At 45.4% G+C, this 16,882-nt stretch overlaps 1 protein-coding gene across 6 annotated transcripts in view; it reads right to left on the reverse strand.

Annotated features, from left to right (window-relative positions):
• The window catches only part of EXOC7 (exocyst complex component 7), a 60,918-nt gene that overhangs the window by 11,911 nt on the left and 32,125 nt on the right, over positions 1-16,882 (reverse strand). For all 6 annotated transcript variants that reach the window (XM_069752064.1, XM_069752066.1, XM_069752067.1 and 3 more), the window contains 2 exons: positions 1,019-1,081; positions 503-569 (listed from right to left, as the gene is read on the reverse strand). In XM_069752064.1, coding sequence (XP_069608165.1) covers positions 503-569; positions 1,019-1,081 — 130 coding nt within the window. The remainder of the gene's footprint in view (positions 1-502; positions 570-1,018; positions 1,082-16,882) is intronic.

Raw genomic sequence — 16,882 nt, forward strand, 5'->3', positions numbered from 1 at the left:
ATGCAGCATCAGAGAGTTACATTGGCAGTAAAGCCGATCAGGATCAGTAGCTAATTGTGAGCTCCAGCGGATCTGGTCAACTTCAAAGCAGTGAATGCAAGGTCTATACAAACCAGCTTGTAAGCACTGCGCTTAGCAAAATTAAAAGCCACTCTGTGTGTGAGAAAGGAGTGCATTTTTAGTAACAGGTAAATTGCTTGTTTTTACAAGCACCCTGAAATTTTACCCATTTCATAGAAAGAAACTAACCATTTAGGAATACAATTAGAAACATAGGCATTACTAAGATATAAAGTATTGTGTATGCCACTGATGTGTACATTTTATATGCAAAATATACAGAAATGAAGAAAACAAGGGGTAAAGTAGGGTCACCTAAGAAAAATAAGTAGGCTTTATCACCAGGGCAGAGAAGTTGGGAAAAACATGAGTGAATCAATATCACATTTGTGATTTATGTGAACGTCATAGTTGTGGCCCCGGAAACACTGAACTCTGTTACCTTGTGATGCCAGCATGGCCCCTGCAGTCTCCTGGAACTCTAGTAGCTGTTGTAGGAAAAGAATGGCCTGGATGGAAAAGAGAGTTCTTAAAAGCGTCAGCATTTGTAAAAAAAACCCACAAGTGTTTACGCATGTATGACTAATATATCTACTAGATATTCCAGCCTAAGAATCCCCTTTAAGCATACAGTATGCCAGAAGATACCGTAATACTGACAAATTGGAGCTCGGGGGCCCGCAGAATATTAAATGTAGCCAAGTACTAAAATATAATGTAACAGGTATAGGTGCAATATAAAGTCCCTTATTATGTAGATTACGTCAGTATATAAACAGATGCAAATGGCTTAGGTATACTAACATTACATCATGAGAGACCCACAGCTTCAGATTACGGGAGGGTGTCCTACAAACTTTAGCATGATCAATACCTTTAAGATTACAAGGCTTCTGCCTAAAACATTTTAATGCAACAATAGTCTTTCATCACACTGAACACAAAAGCCAGTACTCACATTACTAGTAAGTTCATGTACGGTGCCATCTTTAGACATACTGGTTTCCTTATCAGGATCATTCTAAGAATTATTAAAAGAGTGTTATTAGCTCCCGACCCATAAGCTAATAACCTTAAGTACTGGTTCAAAAATGAAACACAAGCAAACACACATTTCCAATGTTAATTTCTGCTAGACACATTTAAGCATCTTTTTCTTTAGCAAAACTCATGGACCAGTTTAACCCCTTTACCCCCAAGGGTGGTTTGCACGTTAATGACCAGGCCAATTTTTACAATTCTGACCACTGTCCCTTTATGAGGTTATAACTCCGAAACGCTTCAACGGATCCTGGTGATTCTGACATTGTTTTCTCGAGACATATTGTACTTCATGATAGTGGTAAAATTTCTTTGATAGTACCTGCGTTTATTTGTGAAAAAAACGGAAATTTGGCGAAAATTTTGAAAATTTCGCAATTTTCAAACTTTGAATTTTTATGCAATTAAATCACAGAGATATGTCACACAATACTTAATAAGTAACATTTCCCACATGTCTCCTTTACATCAGCATAATTTTGGAACCAATTTTTTTTTTTGTTAGGGAGTTATAAGGGTTAAAATTGACCAGCAATTTCTCATTTTTACAACACCATTTTTTTTTAGGGACCACGTCTCATTTGAAGTCATTTTGAGGGGTCTATATGATAGAAAATGCCCAGGTGTGACACCATTCTAAAAACTGCACCCCTCAAGGTGCTCAAAACCACATTCAAGAAGTTTATTAACCCTTCAGGTGTTTAATAGGAATTTTTGGAATGTTTAAATAAAAATGAACATTTAACTTTTTTACACAAAAAATTTACTTCAGCTCCAATTTGTTTTATTTTACCAAGGGTAACAGGAGAAATTGGACCCAAAAAGTTGTTGTCCAATTTGTCCTGAGTACGCTGATACCCCATATGTGGCAGTAAACCACTGTTTGGGCGCATGGGAGAGCTCGGAAGGGAAGGAGCGCTATTTGACTTTTCAATGCAAAATTGACAGGAATTGAGATGGGACGCCATGTTGCGTTTGGAGAGCCACTGATGTGCCTAAACATTGAAACCCCCCACAAGTGACACCATTTTGGAAAGTAGACCCCCTAAGGAACTTATCTGGATGTGTGGTGAGCACTTTGACCCACCAAGTGCTTCACAGAAGTTTATAATGCAGAACCGTAAAAATAAAAAATCATATTTTTTCACAAAAATTATATTTTTGCCCCCAATTTTTTATTTTTCCAAGGGTAAGAGAAGAAATTGGACCTCAAAAGTTGTTGTCCAATTTGTCCCGAGTACGCTGATACCCCATATGTGGCAGTAAACCACTGTTTGGGCGCATGGGAGAGCTCGGAAGGGAAGGAGCGCCGTTTGACTTTTCAATGCAAAATTGACAGGAATTGAGATGGGACGCCATGTTGCGTTTGGAGAGCCACTGATGTGCCTAAACATTGAAACCCCCCACAAGTGACACCATTTTGGAAAGTAGACCCCCTAAGGAACTTATCTGGATGTGTGGTGAGCACTTTGACCCACCAAGGGCTTCACAGAAGTTTATAATGCAGAGCCATAAAAATAAAACAAAATTTTTTTCCCACAAAAATTATTTTTTAGCCCCCAGTTTTGTATTTTCCCTAGGGTAACAGGAGAAATTGGACCCCAAAAGTTGTTGTCCAATTTGTCCTGAGTACGCTGATACCCCATATGTGGGGGGGAACCACCGTTTGGGCGCATGGGAGGGTTCGGAAGGGAAGGAGCGCCATTTGGAATGCAGACTTAGATGGAATGGTCTGCAGGCATCACATTGCGTTTGCAGAGCCCCTAATGTACCTAAACAGTAGAAACCCCCCACAAGTGACACCATTTTGGAAAGTAGACCCCCTAAGGAACTCATCTTGATGTGTTGTGAGAGCTTTGAACCCCCAAGTATTTCACTACAGTTTATAACGCAGAGCCATGCAAATAAAAAATATTTTTTTTTCCACAAAAATTATATTTTAGCCCCCAGTTTTGTATTTTTCCAAGGTTAGCAGGAGAAATTGGACCCTAAATGTTGTTGTCCAATTTGTCCTGAGTACGCTGATACCCGATATGTGGGGGGGAACCACCGTTTGGGCGCATGGGAGGGCTCGGAAGGGAAGGAGCATCATTTGGAATGCAGACTTAGATGGATTGGTCTGCAGGCGTCACATTGCGTTTGCAGAGCCCCTAATGTACCTAAACAGTAGAAACCCCCCACAAGTGACCCCATATTGGAAACTAGACCCCTCAATGAACTTATCTAGATGTGTTGTGAGAACTTTGAACCCCCAAGTGTTTCACTACAGTTTATAACGCAGAGCCGTGAAAATAAAAAATCTTTTTGTTTTCCCACAAAAATTATTTTTTAGCCCCCAGTTTTGTATTTTCCCAAGGGTAACAGGAGAAATTGGTCCACAAAAGTTGTTGTCCAATTTGTCCTGAGTACGCTGATACCCCATATGTTGGGGTAAACCCCTGTTTGGGCACACAGGAGAGCTCGGAAGGGAAGGAGCACTGTTTTACTTTTTCAACGCAGAATTGGCTGGAATTGAGATCGGACGCCATGTCGTGTTTGGAGAGCCCCTGATGTGCCGAAACAGTGGAAACCCCCCAATTATAACTGAAACCCTAATCTAAACACACCCCTAACCCTAATTCCAACGGTAACCCTAACCACACCTCTAACCCTGACACACCCCTAACCCTAATCCCAACCCTATTCCCAACTGTAAATGTAATCTAAACCCTAACCCTAACTTTAGCCCCAACCCTAACTGTAGCCCCAACCCTAACCCTAACCCTAGCCCTAACCCTAGCCCTAACCCTAACCCTAGCCCTAACCCTAGCCCTAACCCTAGCCCTAACCCTAACCCTAGCCCTAACCCTAACCCTAGCCCTAACCCTAGCCCTAACCCTAACCCTAGCCCTAACCCTAGCCCTAACCCTAGCCCTAACCCTAACCCTAATCCTAGCCCTAATGGGAAAATGGAAATAAATACATTTTTTTTTATTTTTCCCTAACTAAGGGGGTGATGAAGGGGGGTTTGATTTACTTTTATAGCGAGTTTTTTAGCGGATTTTTATGATTGGCAGCCGTCACACACTGAAAGACCCTTTTTATTGCAAAAAATATTTTTTGCAATACCACATTTTGAGAGCTATAATTTTTCCATATTTTGGTCCACAGAGTCATGTGAGGTCTTGTTTTTTGCGGGACGAGTTGACGTTTTTATTGAAAACATTTTTGGGCACGTGACATTTTTTTATCGCTTTTTATTCCGATTTTTGTGAGGAAGAATGACCAAAAGCCAGCTATTCATGAATTTCTATTGGGGGAGGCGTTTATACCGTTCCGCGTTTGGTAAAATTGATAAATCAGTTTTATTCTTCGGGTCAGTACGATTACAGTGATACCTCATTTATATCATTTTTTTATGGTTTGGTGCTTTTATACGATAAAAACTATTTTACAGAAAAAATAATTATTTTTGCATCGCTTTATTCTCAGGACTATAACTTTTTTATTTTTTTGCTGATGATGCTGTATGGCGGCTCTTTTTTTGCGGGACAATATGACGCTTTCAGCGGTACCATGGTTATTTATATCTGTCCTTTTGATCGCGTGTTATTCCACTTTTTGTTCGGCGGTATGATAATAAAGCGTTTTTTGCCTCGTTTTTTTTTTTTTTTTCTTACGGTGTTTACTGAAGGGGTTAACTAGTGGGACAGTTTTATAGGTCGGGTCGTTACGGACGCGGCGATACTAAATATGTGTACTTTTATTGGTTTTTTTTTTTTATTTAGATGAAGAAATGTATTTATGGGAATAATATATATTTTTTTTTTTCATTATTTTGGAATATTTTTTTTTATTTTTTTTACACATTTGGAAAATTTTTTTTTTACTTTGTCCCAGGGGGGGACATCACAGATCAGTGATCTGACAGTTTGCACAGCACTCTGTCAGATCACTGATCTGACATGCAGCGCTGCAGCCTTCACAGTGCCTGCTCTGAGCAGGCTCTGTGAAGCCACCTCCCTCCCTGCAGGACCCGGATCCGCGGCCATCTTGGATCCGGGGCTCGAGCAGGGAGGGAGGTGAGAAGACCCTCGCAGCAACGCGATCACATCGCGTTGCTGCGGGGGGCTCAGGGAAGCCCGCAGGGAGCCCCCTCCCTGCGCGGTGCTTCCCTGCACCGCCGGCACATCGCGATCATCTTTGATCGCGGTGTGCCAGGGGTTAATGTGCCGGGGGCGGTCCGTGACCGCTCCTGGCACATAGTGCCGGATGTCAGCTGCGATAAGCAGCTGACACCCGGCCGCGATCGGCCGCGCTCCCCTCGTGAGCGCGGCCGATCGGCTATGACGTACTATCCCGTCCAGGGTCAGATAAGCCCAGGGCACCTCGACGGGATAGTACGTCTAAGGTCACAGAGGGGTTAATAGAAAATCAGTTAGGAGTTATCCAAGAATGCAAAAAATGGAACTGCTGGTTTTTCTGAAGCATTCATGCAATTAGCATGTATGAACGGCATGGGACCACTAGGCCTGCGTTCGTTGGAGGAACGTAAGCAAGACAGGTGGTGGACCATTTAACTGAAGTGCTCTGGGATTCATCAGAGGAGTAACCTTTGTCTGAAGCAGCAAATTTAGATTGGGATCAAGGTATAATGCCAGTCTCTGTAGAGTGGCATGGTACAAGTTGGTGTAACAAAAGCAACCGGAAATTTTGAAAATTGGTCAGGTTCACTAGAAAGTTGTAATCTGTTGGCAGACATGCCTGATCTTTCTTTATCATATATTTAAGTCAGTAAGGGTACCGTCACACTATACGATTTACCTACGATCACGACCAGCGATATGACCTGGCCGTGATCGTAGGTAAATCGTAGTGTGGTCGCTGGGGAGCTGTCACACAGACAGCTCTCCAGCGACCAACGATGCCGAGGTCCCTGGGTAACCAGGGTAAACATCGGGTAACTAAGCGCAGGACTGCGCTTAGTTACCCGATGTTTACCCTGGTTACAAGCGTTAAACTAAAAAAAAAACAAACAGCACATACTTACATTCTGGTGTCCGTCAGGTCCCTTGCAGTCTGCTTCCCGCACTCAGTGACTGCCGGCCGTAAAGTGAAAGTGAAAGCACAGCCGCTGTGCTCTGCTTTCACTTTACGGCCGGCAGTCACAGTGCGGGAAGCAGACGGCAAGGGACCTGACGGACACCAGAATGTAAGTATGTGCTGTTTGTTTTTTTTAGTTTAACGCTTGTAACCAGGGTAAACATCGGGTAACTAAGCGCGGTCCTGCGCTTAGTTACCCGATGTTTACCCTGGTTACAAGCGAACGCATCGCTGGATCGCATCGCTAGATCGGTGTCACACACACCGATCTAGCGATGACAGCGGGAGATCCAGCGATGAAAGAAAGTTCTAAACGATCTGCTACGACGTACGATTCTCAGCAGGATCCCTGATCGCTGCTGCGTGTCAGACACAGCGATATCGTAACGATATCGCTGGAACGTCACGAATCGTACCGTCGTAGCGATCGAAATGTTATAGTGTGACGGTACCCTAAGACCCCATGCACATGACCTTGTCAGCTAATCCTACTAAAAATAGTTAGTTCCACCAATTTTTTTTTTGCTGCTTTTTATGCTAAATTTCAGCTGCGTATTACAGTACCAGAAAAGTCTATGCGATTTCAGAAATCTCATGCACACACTGTTTTCTTTGTCATCAGTATTTTGTGCTTTGCATGTTTTTTTGGACATAGAGCATTTCACTTCTTTCAGAGTTTTCATCTATTGACTTGAATGAGTGGTGAAAAAACGCTGAAAAAAAACCAAACAAAGGTATCAGGTTTTGCTACATTTTTGGTGCCAAAACCTGATTCTTTGGAATGGGACTTTTTTTTTCAACACTAAACTTTATCAGCATGCACAAGAGACAAACCTAGCATGCCAAAACCGCCGCAAAAAACACACACAAAAAAGCAACAAAAACACCACAAAAAAAACCAGAAGAAAAACATGCTTTTTTCTGCAGCTTCTTTCCTGTCAAGAGATCAGGTTTTGCGGCAGAAAAAAAAAACGCCTATTGTGAACTTACCCTTAAAGGAACTTCAGGTCATGTATGTTTATGGTTCTCCTAGCTGCAAGGCCAAAAATATTAAAAACTTTTGTCAAGACACAAAAGGAGAAAAAAAATTGTATTAGGGCTATATGTATTGGGGGAAGAATTGGAGCCTATAGTATTAGTACTAGCACTTCTGGCAGTACGTTACTGTACTGGGAATTGTGGATACCTTTGGGTAAATAGGGTAATTTCTATATGTCCTAAATTACCGTATATACTCGAGTATAAGCCGACCCGAGTATAAGCCGACCCCCCTAATTTTGCCACAAAAAACTGGGAAAACTTATTGACTCGAGTATAAGCCTAGGGTGGAAATGCAGCATTTACCGGTGAATTTCAAAAATAAAAATAGATCATTATTTCCCCATAGCTGTGCCATATAGTGCGCTGCACTGTTCATTATTTCCCCATAGCTGTGCCATATAGTGCTCTGCACCGTTCATATTGCCCCATATCTGTGCCCCATATAGTGCTCTGCACCGTTCATATTGCCCCATATCTGTGCTCTATATGCTCTGCACCGTTCATATTGCCCCATATCTGTGCCCCATATAGTGCTCTGCATCGTTCATATTGCCCCATATCTGTGCCCTATATGCTCTGCACCGTTCATATTGCCCCATATCTGTGCCCTATATGCTCTGCACCGTTCATATTGCCCCATATCTGTGCCCTATATGCTCTGCACCGTTCATATTGCCCCATATCTGTGCCCTATATGCTCTGCACCGTTCATATTGCCCCATATCTGTGCCCTATATGCTCTGCACCGTTCATATTGCCCCATATCTGTGCCCCATATATGCTCTGCACCGTTCATATTGCCCCATATCTGTGCCATATAGTGCTCTGCACCGTTCATATTGCCCCATATAGTGCTCTGCACCGTTCATACTGCCCCATATAGTGCTCTGCACCGTTCATACTGCCCCATACAGTGCTCTGCACCGTTCATACTGCCCCATATAGTGCTCTGCACCGTTCATACTGCCCCATACAGTGCTCTGCACCGTTCATACTGCCCCATACAGTGCTCTGCACCGTTCATACTGCCCCATATAGTGCTCTGCACCGTTCATACTGCCCCATATAGTGCTCTGCACCGTTCATACTGCCCCATACAGTGCTCTGCACCGTTCATACTGCCCCATACAGTGCTCTGCACCGTTCATACTGCCCCATATAGTGCTCTGCACCGTTCATATTTCCCTATAGATGCTCCACATAAATCTGTGCCGCTGCTGCAATAAATAAAAAAAAAGCCATACTCACCTCTCTTGATTGCAGCTCCCGGCGTCTCGTTCCGGCGTCCGGTCCCGGCGTCTCTCTCCGCTCTCTCTGGCAGAACGGCTGGAACGGGGACAGGTAAGTATGACATACTTACCTAGTCCCAGCGATCCTGGCGCTCCCTGCCTGTCACGCGGTCTTCTGTGCTGCAGCTCTTCCTGTCAGAGGTCACCGGCACCGCTGATTAGAGAAATGAATAGGCGGCTCCACCCCTATGGGAGGTGGAGCCGCCTATTCATTTCTCTAATGAGCGGTCCCACGTGACCGCTGAAGAGGGGAAGAACAGCAGCACAGAAGACCGTGGGACGGCAGGGGGAGCGTCAGGATCGCTGGGACTAGGTAAGTATACCTCAGCGCCCTCTCTCCCTCACCCGCCGACCCCACCGCTACCGTGACTCGAGTATAAGCCGAGAGGGGCACTTTCAGCCCAAAAATCTGGGCTGAAAATCTCGGCTTATACTCGAGTATATACGGTATTTTGTTCTAATCAGTTTTTGAGTATTGTCCTAATTATTAAATTAATTTCATACTTAGAGACAGTTCATAGCACAGTCTTTTGAGGCGCGGGGGTACCATTTTCACATTTTTTTTATGGTGCCAACCTCCATGGACTAGGCAGGGAAGAAATTTAAGGTAAATACAGGCCCCAATTCTCCCAAAAAATACATATATCCCTAACAAGGGTTTATTCCTCCTTCGGTGTCTTGTTAAACATTTTTAATATTTTTTCCTTGCAGTTAGGATGGCTACACATACACAAGATGTGGTTCCTTTTAAAGTTAATGGTCAATAAAGAATTAGAATTTTTAGTGGTTTTTTTTTTATTTTGGTTTTGTTACGTTTCACTGTGACCCCCTTTAGTTTCTACATATACTCCTTTTGGGTGTTCCTTACTGTAGGTATGCAGCCAGTTTCTCACGACTAACATGGTCTCGTACCAGCCATGGTCTCCTGACCAGAACCCACAGCCTCATAGAAATATATATAAAAGCATGTGCACACGTTGCAGATTTTTCTGTCGAATTTTCTGCACAGATTCTGGATCTCTTGGCAGAAAACGCAGGTAAAAATCCACGCGGATTTGATGTGGATTTTCATGCGGATTTGTATGCGTTTTTGTAAGCTAAATAAAGATCTATTATTTAACAAAAAAAAAAAAAGAATTGTGATGTAATTTCTTGTCCAACCTCTTCATTTACATACTCCATTGAAGAATAATGTTTACACACACAGAAAGATAGATAGATGTATAGATAATAGATAAATAGATCTATATCTATAGATCTATCTTTTATCTATCTATAGATTTATCTATCTATAGATAGATCTATCTATCTATAGATAGATGGATAGATAATTCCAAGCCCAATGTTTAGTAATAAACATAATAAAATGGTACATAAAGAGTTAAATAAAACACACACACACAAAATCTGCGTTAAGGTACCGACACACTCAGCGACGCTGCAGCGATATAGACAACGAGCCGACCTAAACTAGATCGCTGGAGCGTCGCTGTTTAGGTCGCTGTAGAGACGTCAAACACAGTAACTCCAGAACGATGCAGGAGCGATCCAGTGACGTAACGGCGACTCACTTCTCGTTCTCGCTGGTTGTTAGCTCCATGTCAAACAGCCGGAGTGTACCGATCCAACACACATCTAGGGGCCCTATGCTCGTGGCTGGCGTAGTTGCTTTTGATGTCAAACATGACGATACACGCCGACCTGGCGACAAAATAAAGTTCTGGACTTCTAGCTCCGACCAGCGATGGCACAGCGAGATCCAGATCGCTGCTGCGTGTCAAACACAATGAGATCGCTATCCAGGACGCTGCAACGTCACGGATCGTTGTCGTTCTCGTTGTAAAGTTGCTGAGTGTGAAGGTACCTTTAAAGTAGATGGCACAAGGAGGCAGACGGTTTCTCTACACCTCCATAACAAAGGGATGGTGGATTGAGGTTTATCCCTCTATCCCTGCACCGTCCACGCTACAATACCTGACCTGCAGGAGAACAATAGAGTGTGTGCGCTTTCCTCGGCGCTGAAACCCAGTCATTGTGGCGACTCCATGTCGGGACGTGCACCCATGGTGAGTGGATCCAGTCAGCGGTGGACCTCTGCAGTGGGATATTCACATGCTGACGGGCAGCCTCAGCCATGGCTTCCCTGTGGCCCACTTCCCTGAGGTAACGCCCCGGCCGGCTGCAAAAATGTAGCCTCCGACATTGGCCGTTGTGTAGGCCGCATCCATCCTGAAAGCCGCATCCGCACTATGGTACACTAAGGTAGCTCCGCCCACCTTTTCTGGCGCTTCTTCGCTGGCACGGGAGCGATCGCTTCTCTCGACCAACCACCAACGTCCCTCTATTCTACCCCTGGTATTGCTCTGGCCGGCTGCAGAAATTTAGGCCCCGGCTTGGGCCTATTCATGGAAGTCACAGGGGCAATGGCTTTGCATTGAAGGGCCACATGCAACCGCGTAAAAAAGTACTGCTGTCCCTCCCTGCATCTTCCTCCTGTGCTTAAAGGCACATGACCAGTATTTCCTAATCTTAAAGGCACATGACCAGTATTCCCTGGTCTTAAAGGCACATGTCCAGTATTTCCTGATCTTAAAGGTGCATGACCAGTACTCCCTGCTCTTAAAAGGCACATGACCAGTATGTCCTGATCTTAAAGGCACATGAACAGTATTCCCTGGTCTTAAAGGCTCATGACCGGTGTTCCCTGGTCTTAAAGACACTTGACCAGCATTCCCTGGTTTTAAAGGCTCATGACCAGTATTTCCTGGTCTTAAAGGCACATGACCAGTATCCCCTGGTCTTAAAGGCTCATGATCAATATTCCCTGTCTTAAAAGGCACATGATCAGTCCGAAATCGGTCACCCTAAATGAGCTCAGGAGCCCTCCGCCGCCGACTCCAGCTTATTCCAGAGTACCTAGTTCCCTGAGTGGGCTTCGCCACTGCCGCAACCCATGGCTTCTCTGACCAAGAGATTGAATCCCTCCGTGAACCCTCTGTGGCTCGGAGTGCTCACAGGACCAATATAGATGGTCCCTCTCCTTCATGCGAGCCGTCAGCTAGCAGGGGCCGCAAGTATTCTAGAAACGTACAGGCGTCTAGAAAACGGAAGTTTCATTACCTGATACCTCACCAATGATTTGCTGAGAACAAGACTCTGAATGTGGATCGGATATTGCCTTGGTTCTGGACTCACCAGAACTTCAGAAAAGGATGGATTCACCTATTTATATCATCAACCTATCTCTGTAGATTGATGAGGACTTCGGTTCTACTCTAGATCACGCAGTGTTCCTCATAGGGAGACTAAACTCCCAGCAGAGCATTTGCCATTCACCGGACAGGAAGCGTCCGGATAAGCGATTCACTGGACAGAAGCCTCTGCAAGCTCGGTATCCTTTTTCAGCCAATATGCATACACGTGGGGTGTCCCCTCCACGCACACCCCCCTAGGATGTGGGATGCCATGCCTGGACTGATTCTTAGGGGTGACGGGGCCTTTTAAAGGGCACCGATCTCCCCACACCATCAATAGAAGAGCACACGGAGTGTCGCCTCATGTATCCTCTTATGCAGCCAGGCCTAACGCTGGATGACCAGCCCTGTCCACCCAGTGACCTGAACTCTGTGGATGTACAGAGGCACCCTTTTTGGCTTCCGAACATCCCCCTCTGCATCACCACTATTTAGCAGATGATGCAAGAAGGCGGACGATCCCTCTCCACTTCCCTGTTAAGAGGATGGTGGATTGAGGGTTCATCATTTTAACTCCGCACTGTCAAAATAGAGCTACGATTTCAAGAGACACCTTTTCCTGACCTTCCGGATGCAGCCGCGCATTCTGCCACTTGGCAGATTAACCGGGTAGAATCTCCTGTGGTATACCTTCCAGTATTCCTGCCCAATGGGTCATCAATTAAAAATACAAAGGACTGTCAGATAGCAAATCTGGTTTGTTCTGCCTTGCGGCCTCGGGTTCAGCACTCTACCCTTCCTTAGCCGCCGCATGGGTTGCTACAGCAATTGTCTCCTGGTCGGAGACCTTAACTTCCTTGACTCACATCAGTAACCTTTTCCCGAAGACAGCACAGCTGGTCAATCAAATTTCTTGAGTGGGAGACTAGCAGCTTCATGCCTTTCGGATGTGGCTACTTGCGCAGCGCTGTCAGCAGCAAATGCCATTACACTCACAAGGACTTTATAGCTCAGAGAATGGAAGAGTACTCTGCGTTCAAAAAGCACTGACATCACTCCCTTACCAGGGTGATTGGTTATTTGGTGAGAAGTTGGGAGCGTTCCCCACACAGGAACAAAGGATCGCATGTTACCTACAGACCCAACCAGCAGTGGATGAGTTGACCAGGACGGTCAAGATCTAAGGGATCTTGGTTCCAAAAAGGGGACCGAAAAGACCGATCCTGGACCTCAAACTTCTACCAAGCTTGACAAGGTCCCCTTCTTTGGATGGAGTTCCTTCGCTCAGCCACTACTTCAATGGAAAAAGGTGGAGTTTCTGGCATCCACTGACATTCGAGATGCTTACCTTCACATTCCAATTTTTTCCCTCTTCAAAAATTCCTTCGCTTTTCCATTCGCAAACAGCATTTTCAAATCACGACGTTGTCCTTCGGCCTTGCTACCGCACCCAGAGTGTTCGCAGGGGTTATAGCAGCTGTCATGTTCCTCTTGCACCCTAGAGGCATGGTCGTCCTGCCCTATCTGGTTGACTTTTTAGCAGCTCTTCCAGGACTGCGCTGAGTCGTCTATATCTCTTGCGATACCCTTTCTCACCTGGGCTGGCAGCTAATCTTAGACAAGTTTTTCCTCATTTCCAGCCCAGCAGATATCCTTTTTGAGGATGATCCTGGACACTTCCAGAAGGTTGGTAATCCTCCCTTGAGACAAGGCCGTGGCCCTTCAACAGGGAGCTCGCGCACTTGTTCACTCATCCCTTCATTCCATTTGATTTGCTAGGAGAGTTCCGAGTGAAAATGGTGACGACAATGGAAGCGGTTTCCTTCGCTCCTCTCATTTTCTGCAGGTCAAACAGGCTGTCAGAGGGTAGTCTCTGAGCTCCTTCCTCATCCAGGGGAGATCCTTTCTCCCGGTTCAATGGTTATTAGTGACTACTGATGCCAGTCCTCTTCTCCTGATCATTGTTCTGGGGATCCAAATGGTACAGCTAATTCTACAGCAGGTCCACTGCCTTATGGCGGGTCACCTCATCTGAATTCAATCGGACAATTCCACGGCTGTGTCATACGTCAATCATCTAGCAGGTACCCACGGTCAGGCGTCATGGTTGAGGTACCTCACATTCTCTGAACGGCCGAGATCTATCATTCAGGTGATCTCGGCACTACACATCCCAGGAGTAGAACTCTGGACAGCAGACGCCTTCAGGGTCCCGCCTCAAGTGAGTTGGAACTTCACCCAGAAGTCTTCCATCAGATCTGCCTTCTCTGGAGCACTCCAGATGTAGGTCGGATGGCGTCCAGACTGAATGCCAGTGTACTCTAGTTCATGGTTCGGCCTCAAGATCAAAAAGCCATCACAGTGCATGCTCCGGTTCTTCCATGGTGCTAGTTTCCATAACCCCTCTTCCACTACTTCCGAGAGCCTTTCAGAAGCAGGAAGAGCCCCAGTGATCCTGGGAGATCCACACTGACCACGTCAGGTTTTTTCGTTTGCGGAACTTGTATTTTTCCGTCTTATTGCAACAAAACTGCAAGGGACTTCCTTGCACATGTGGTTCTTCCCTATCGCATACCGATAGATCTTTGGGACCTTAATGGTCCTGGGAGTCTTACAGTAGACTCCTTTTGATCCGGACAGAATTTACTATCAGGGAAGGTCGTCCTTTTTTCTCTGCGATCTAGTCATCCTGACGACTCTTCAGAGCTAGCCGCTCTGTTCCTTCAGACTTTTTTACCCTTATTACATTCAAGGCAAGGTTGTCCTCAGACCATCTCCGTCCCTTGTTTCCAAGGTGGTATTGTATTCCCACTGTTATGAGAGCATTGTTCTTCCTTCATCTCTTTCGGCACCAGTCCACAAAACGGAATGGGTTCCCCATATTCTGGACGCAGTGAGTACTCTGAGTAGGTATGTCTTGAGGACGGTGTCCTTCCGAAGGTTAGACGCTTTATTTGGGCTTCCTGACCGTAAGAAGGCTTCCTGACGGTTACAGGAAAGGTTTAGCCGTTATATCGGCCAAGTTAGCCTGGTGGATTCGTTAAACCATCCAGGAGTCCTTCCGTGTTAGATGTCAGCCTATCTCCTTGTCTATCGAGGTTTCTTGGGTTCTAGACACCAGGCGTTTGCAAAGCACGCCTGCAAGCTTGCTGGTTTGTCCAGTGCGCATTCATTCTTGAAGCACTATAATTTCCAGACTTCCACAGATGTGAGTCTGGGCAGGCGGACTCTGCAGGCCACGATGGCGCACTTGTAAGTAGCGGTTACACAGGGCCTGATGTGATGTTGCCCCCCACCCAGGGACTGCTTTGGGACATCCCACGGTCTGTGTCCCCCAATGCGGCGAAGGAGAAATAGGGATTTTTGTGTACTCACCGTAAAATCCTTTTCTCCGAGCCATTCATTGGGGGACACAGCTCCCACCCTGCTATTAGCTTGTGCTTGTTTTATAATTTGACATGCTATACTCTCATATATAATGTGACATGCTATACACTCATTTGTTGTTATTGATCTTCTACTGCTTTTGCACCGAACTGGTTAGCTGAGAGCCAGCAGGAGGATGTGTACTGCAGGGGAAGAGCTAATTAAAGAAAGTATCACTTAGTGTCAGCCTCCTAGTGGCAGCAGCATACACCCACGGTCTGTGTCCCCCAATGAATGGCTCAGAGAAAAGGATTTTACGGTGAATACACAAAAATCACTATTTATGTCTTATGTATTGTCGCTGATTTTAATGCGGGCTCAGAAACAGAGCCCGCATCTTTCCCATCTTTAATCAGCTTTCATGTGCTATCGCAGCTTCACCCGCGGCTGTTATCCAGTTTCCAGTTAAATTTAAAAAGCACCGGCATCATTCTGGCCGCCCACTCCCATGATCACGGGGCGCCGATGGGTTGTCATGACAGCCGGGGTCTGCAAAAGACCCCTGTGCCTGTAATTACAATACTCCTGTGAATGTCAGCTCATGGATGGCGTCATAGATTGTGATTTCTGCTATACATAGCAGTGTTGAACCACTGCGATGTGTAGCCTAGGTGATCGGACTATTGCTTCAAGTCTCCTAGGACCATTAAATAAAGTAAAATGTGAAGGAAAAACCTAACACAAGTTCAAATCACCTCCCTTTTGCCCCTTGAAAATAAAACAATTAAAATACTACACACATTTGGTATTGCTGCGTTCACAAATGTCATATCTATCAAAATATAAAATAAATTAATCTGATCGGTAAATAGCATAACGAGAAAAAAAAAATCAAAATGCCAAAATTACGGGTTTTTAGGCCACCACAACATTGCAATAAAATTCAGTAAGAGGAGATCAAAACATTGTATCAATCCCAAAATGGTATCGATAAAAACGTCAACTCAGGTCACAAAAAATAAGCCATCACCCAGCCCCTGAACCCTAAAAATGAAAATGCTACGGGCCTTGGAAAATGAAGACACAAGCAAAAAAGAGGGATTTTTGGTACTTACTGTAAAATCTCTTGCTTGGAGCCTTCATTGGGGGACACAGGTAACCATGGGTGTATGCTGCTGCTGCTAGGAGGCTGACACTAGGCAAAAAAAGGAAAATATCTCCTTCCCAGCAGTATACACCCACTGACAGGCAGAAAGCAACTCAGGTTGGTGATAAAGCAGTAGGAGAAGCAACCAGAAGCTCAAATATGTACCAACCCACTACAACGGCACGTAGACCAACAACGCTACAAACATTCAGGGAGGGTGCTGTGTCCCCCAGTGAAGGCTCCAAGAAAGAGATTTTTTACGGTAAGCACCAAAAATCCCTCTTATGTTATCGCTTCATTCAGGGACACAGGTAACCATGGGACGTCCAAAAGCAGTCGCAAGGGTGGGAAAAGAGAAAGACGTAAAGAGAAAACGGACTAAGGTCAGCCGGTGCGAAACTACGGCCTGCAGTACCTTGCTACCCAGGCAAGCATCAGACGAGGCATGGGGATTGACCCTGTAGAACCTCGCCAAGGTGTGTAAGGACGACCAGTTTGCAGTTTTGCAGACCTGCAAAGCCAAAGCCTGGTGACGAACAGCCCAGGAAGCTCCCACGGCCCGGGTGGAGTGAGCCCTCACTCCCGGAAGAGGCTGTTTGTCCTGAACGCGGTATGCCTCCAATATTGCCGAAGGAATCCAACGCGTGATAGTGGACTTAAAA

This window comes from Ranitomeya imitator, chromosome 2 (genome assembly GCF_032444005.1).
Source record: "Ranitomeya imitator isolate aRanImi1 chromosome 2, aRanImi1.pri, whole genome shotgun sequence".
NCBI classification, from domain to species: domain Eukaryota; kingdom Metazoa; phylum Chordata; class Amphibia; order Anura; family Dendrobatidae; genus Ranitomeya; species Ranitomeya imitator.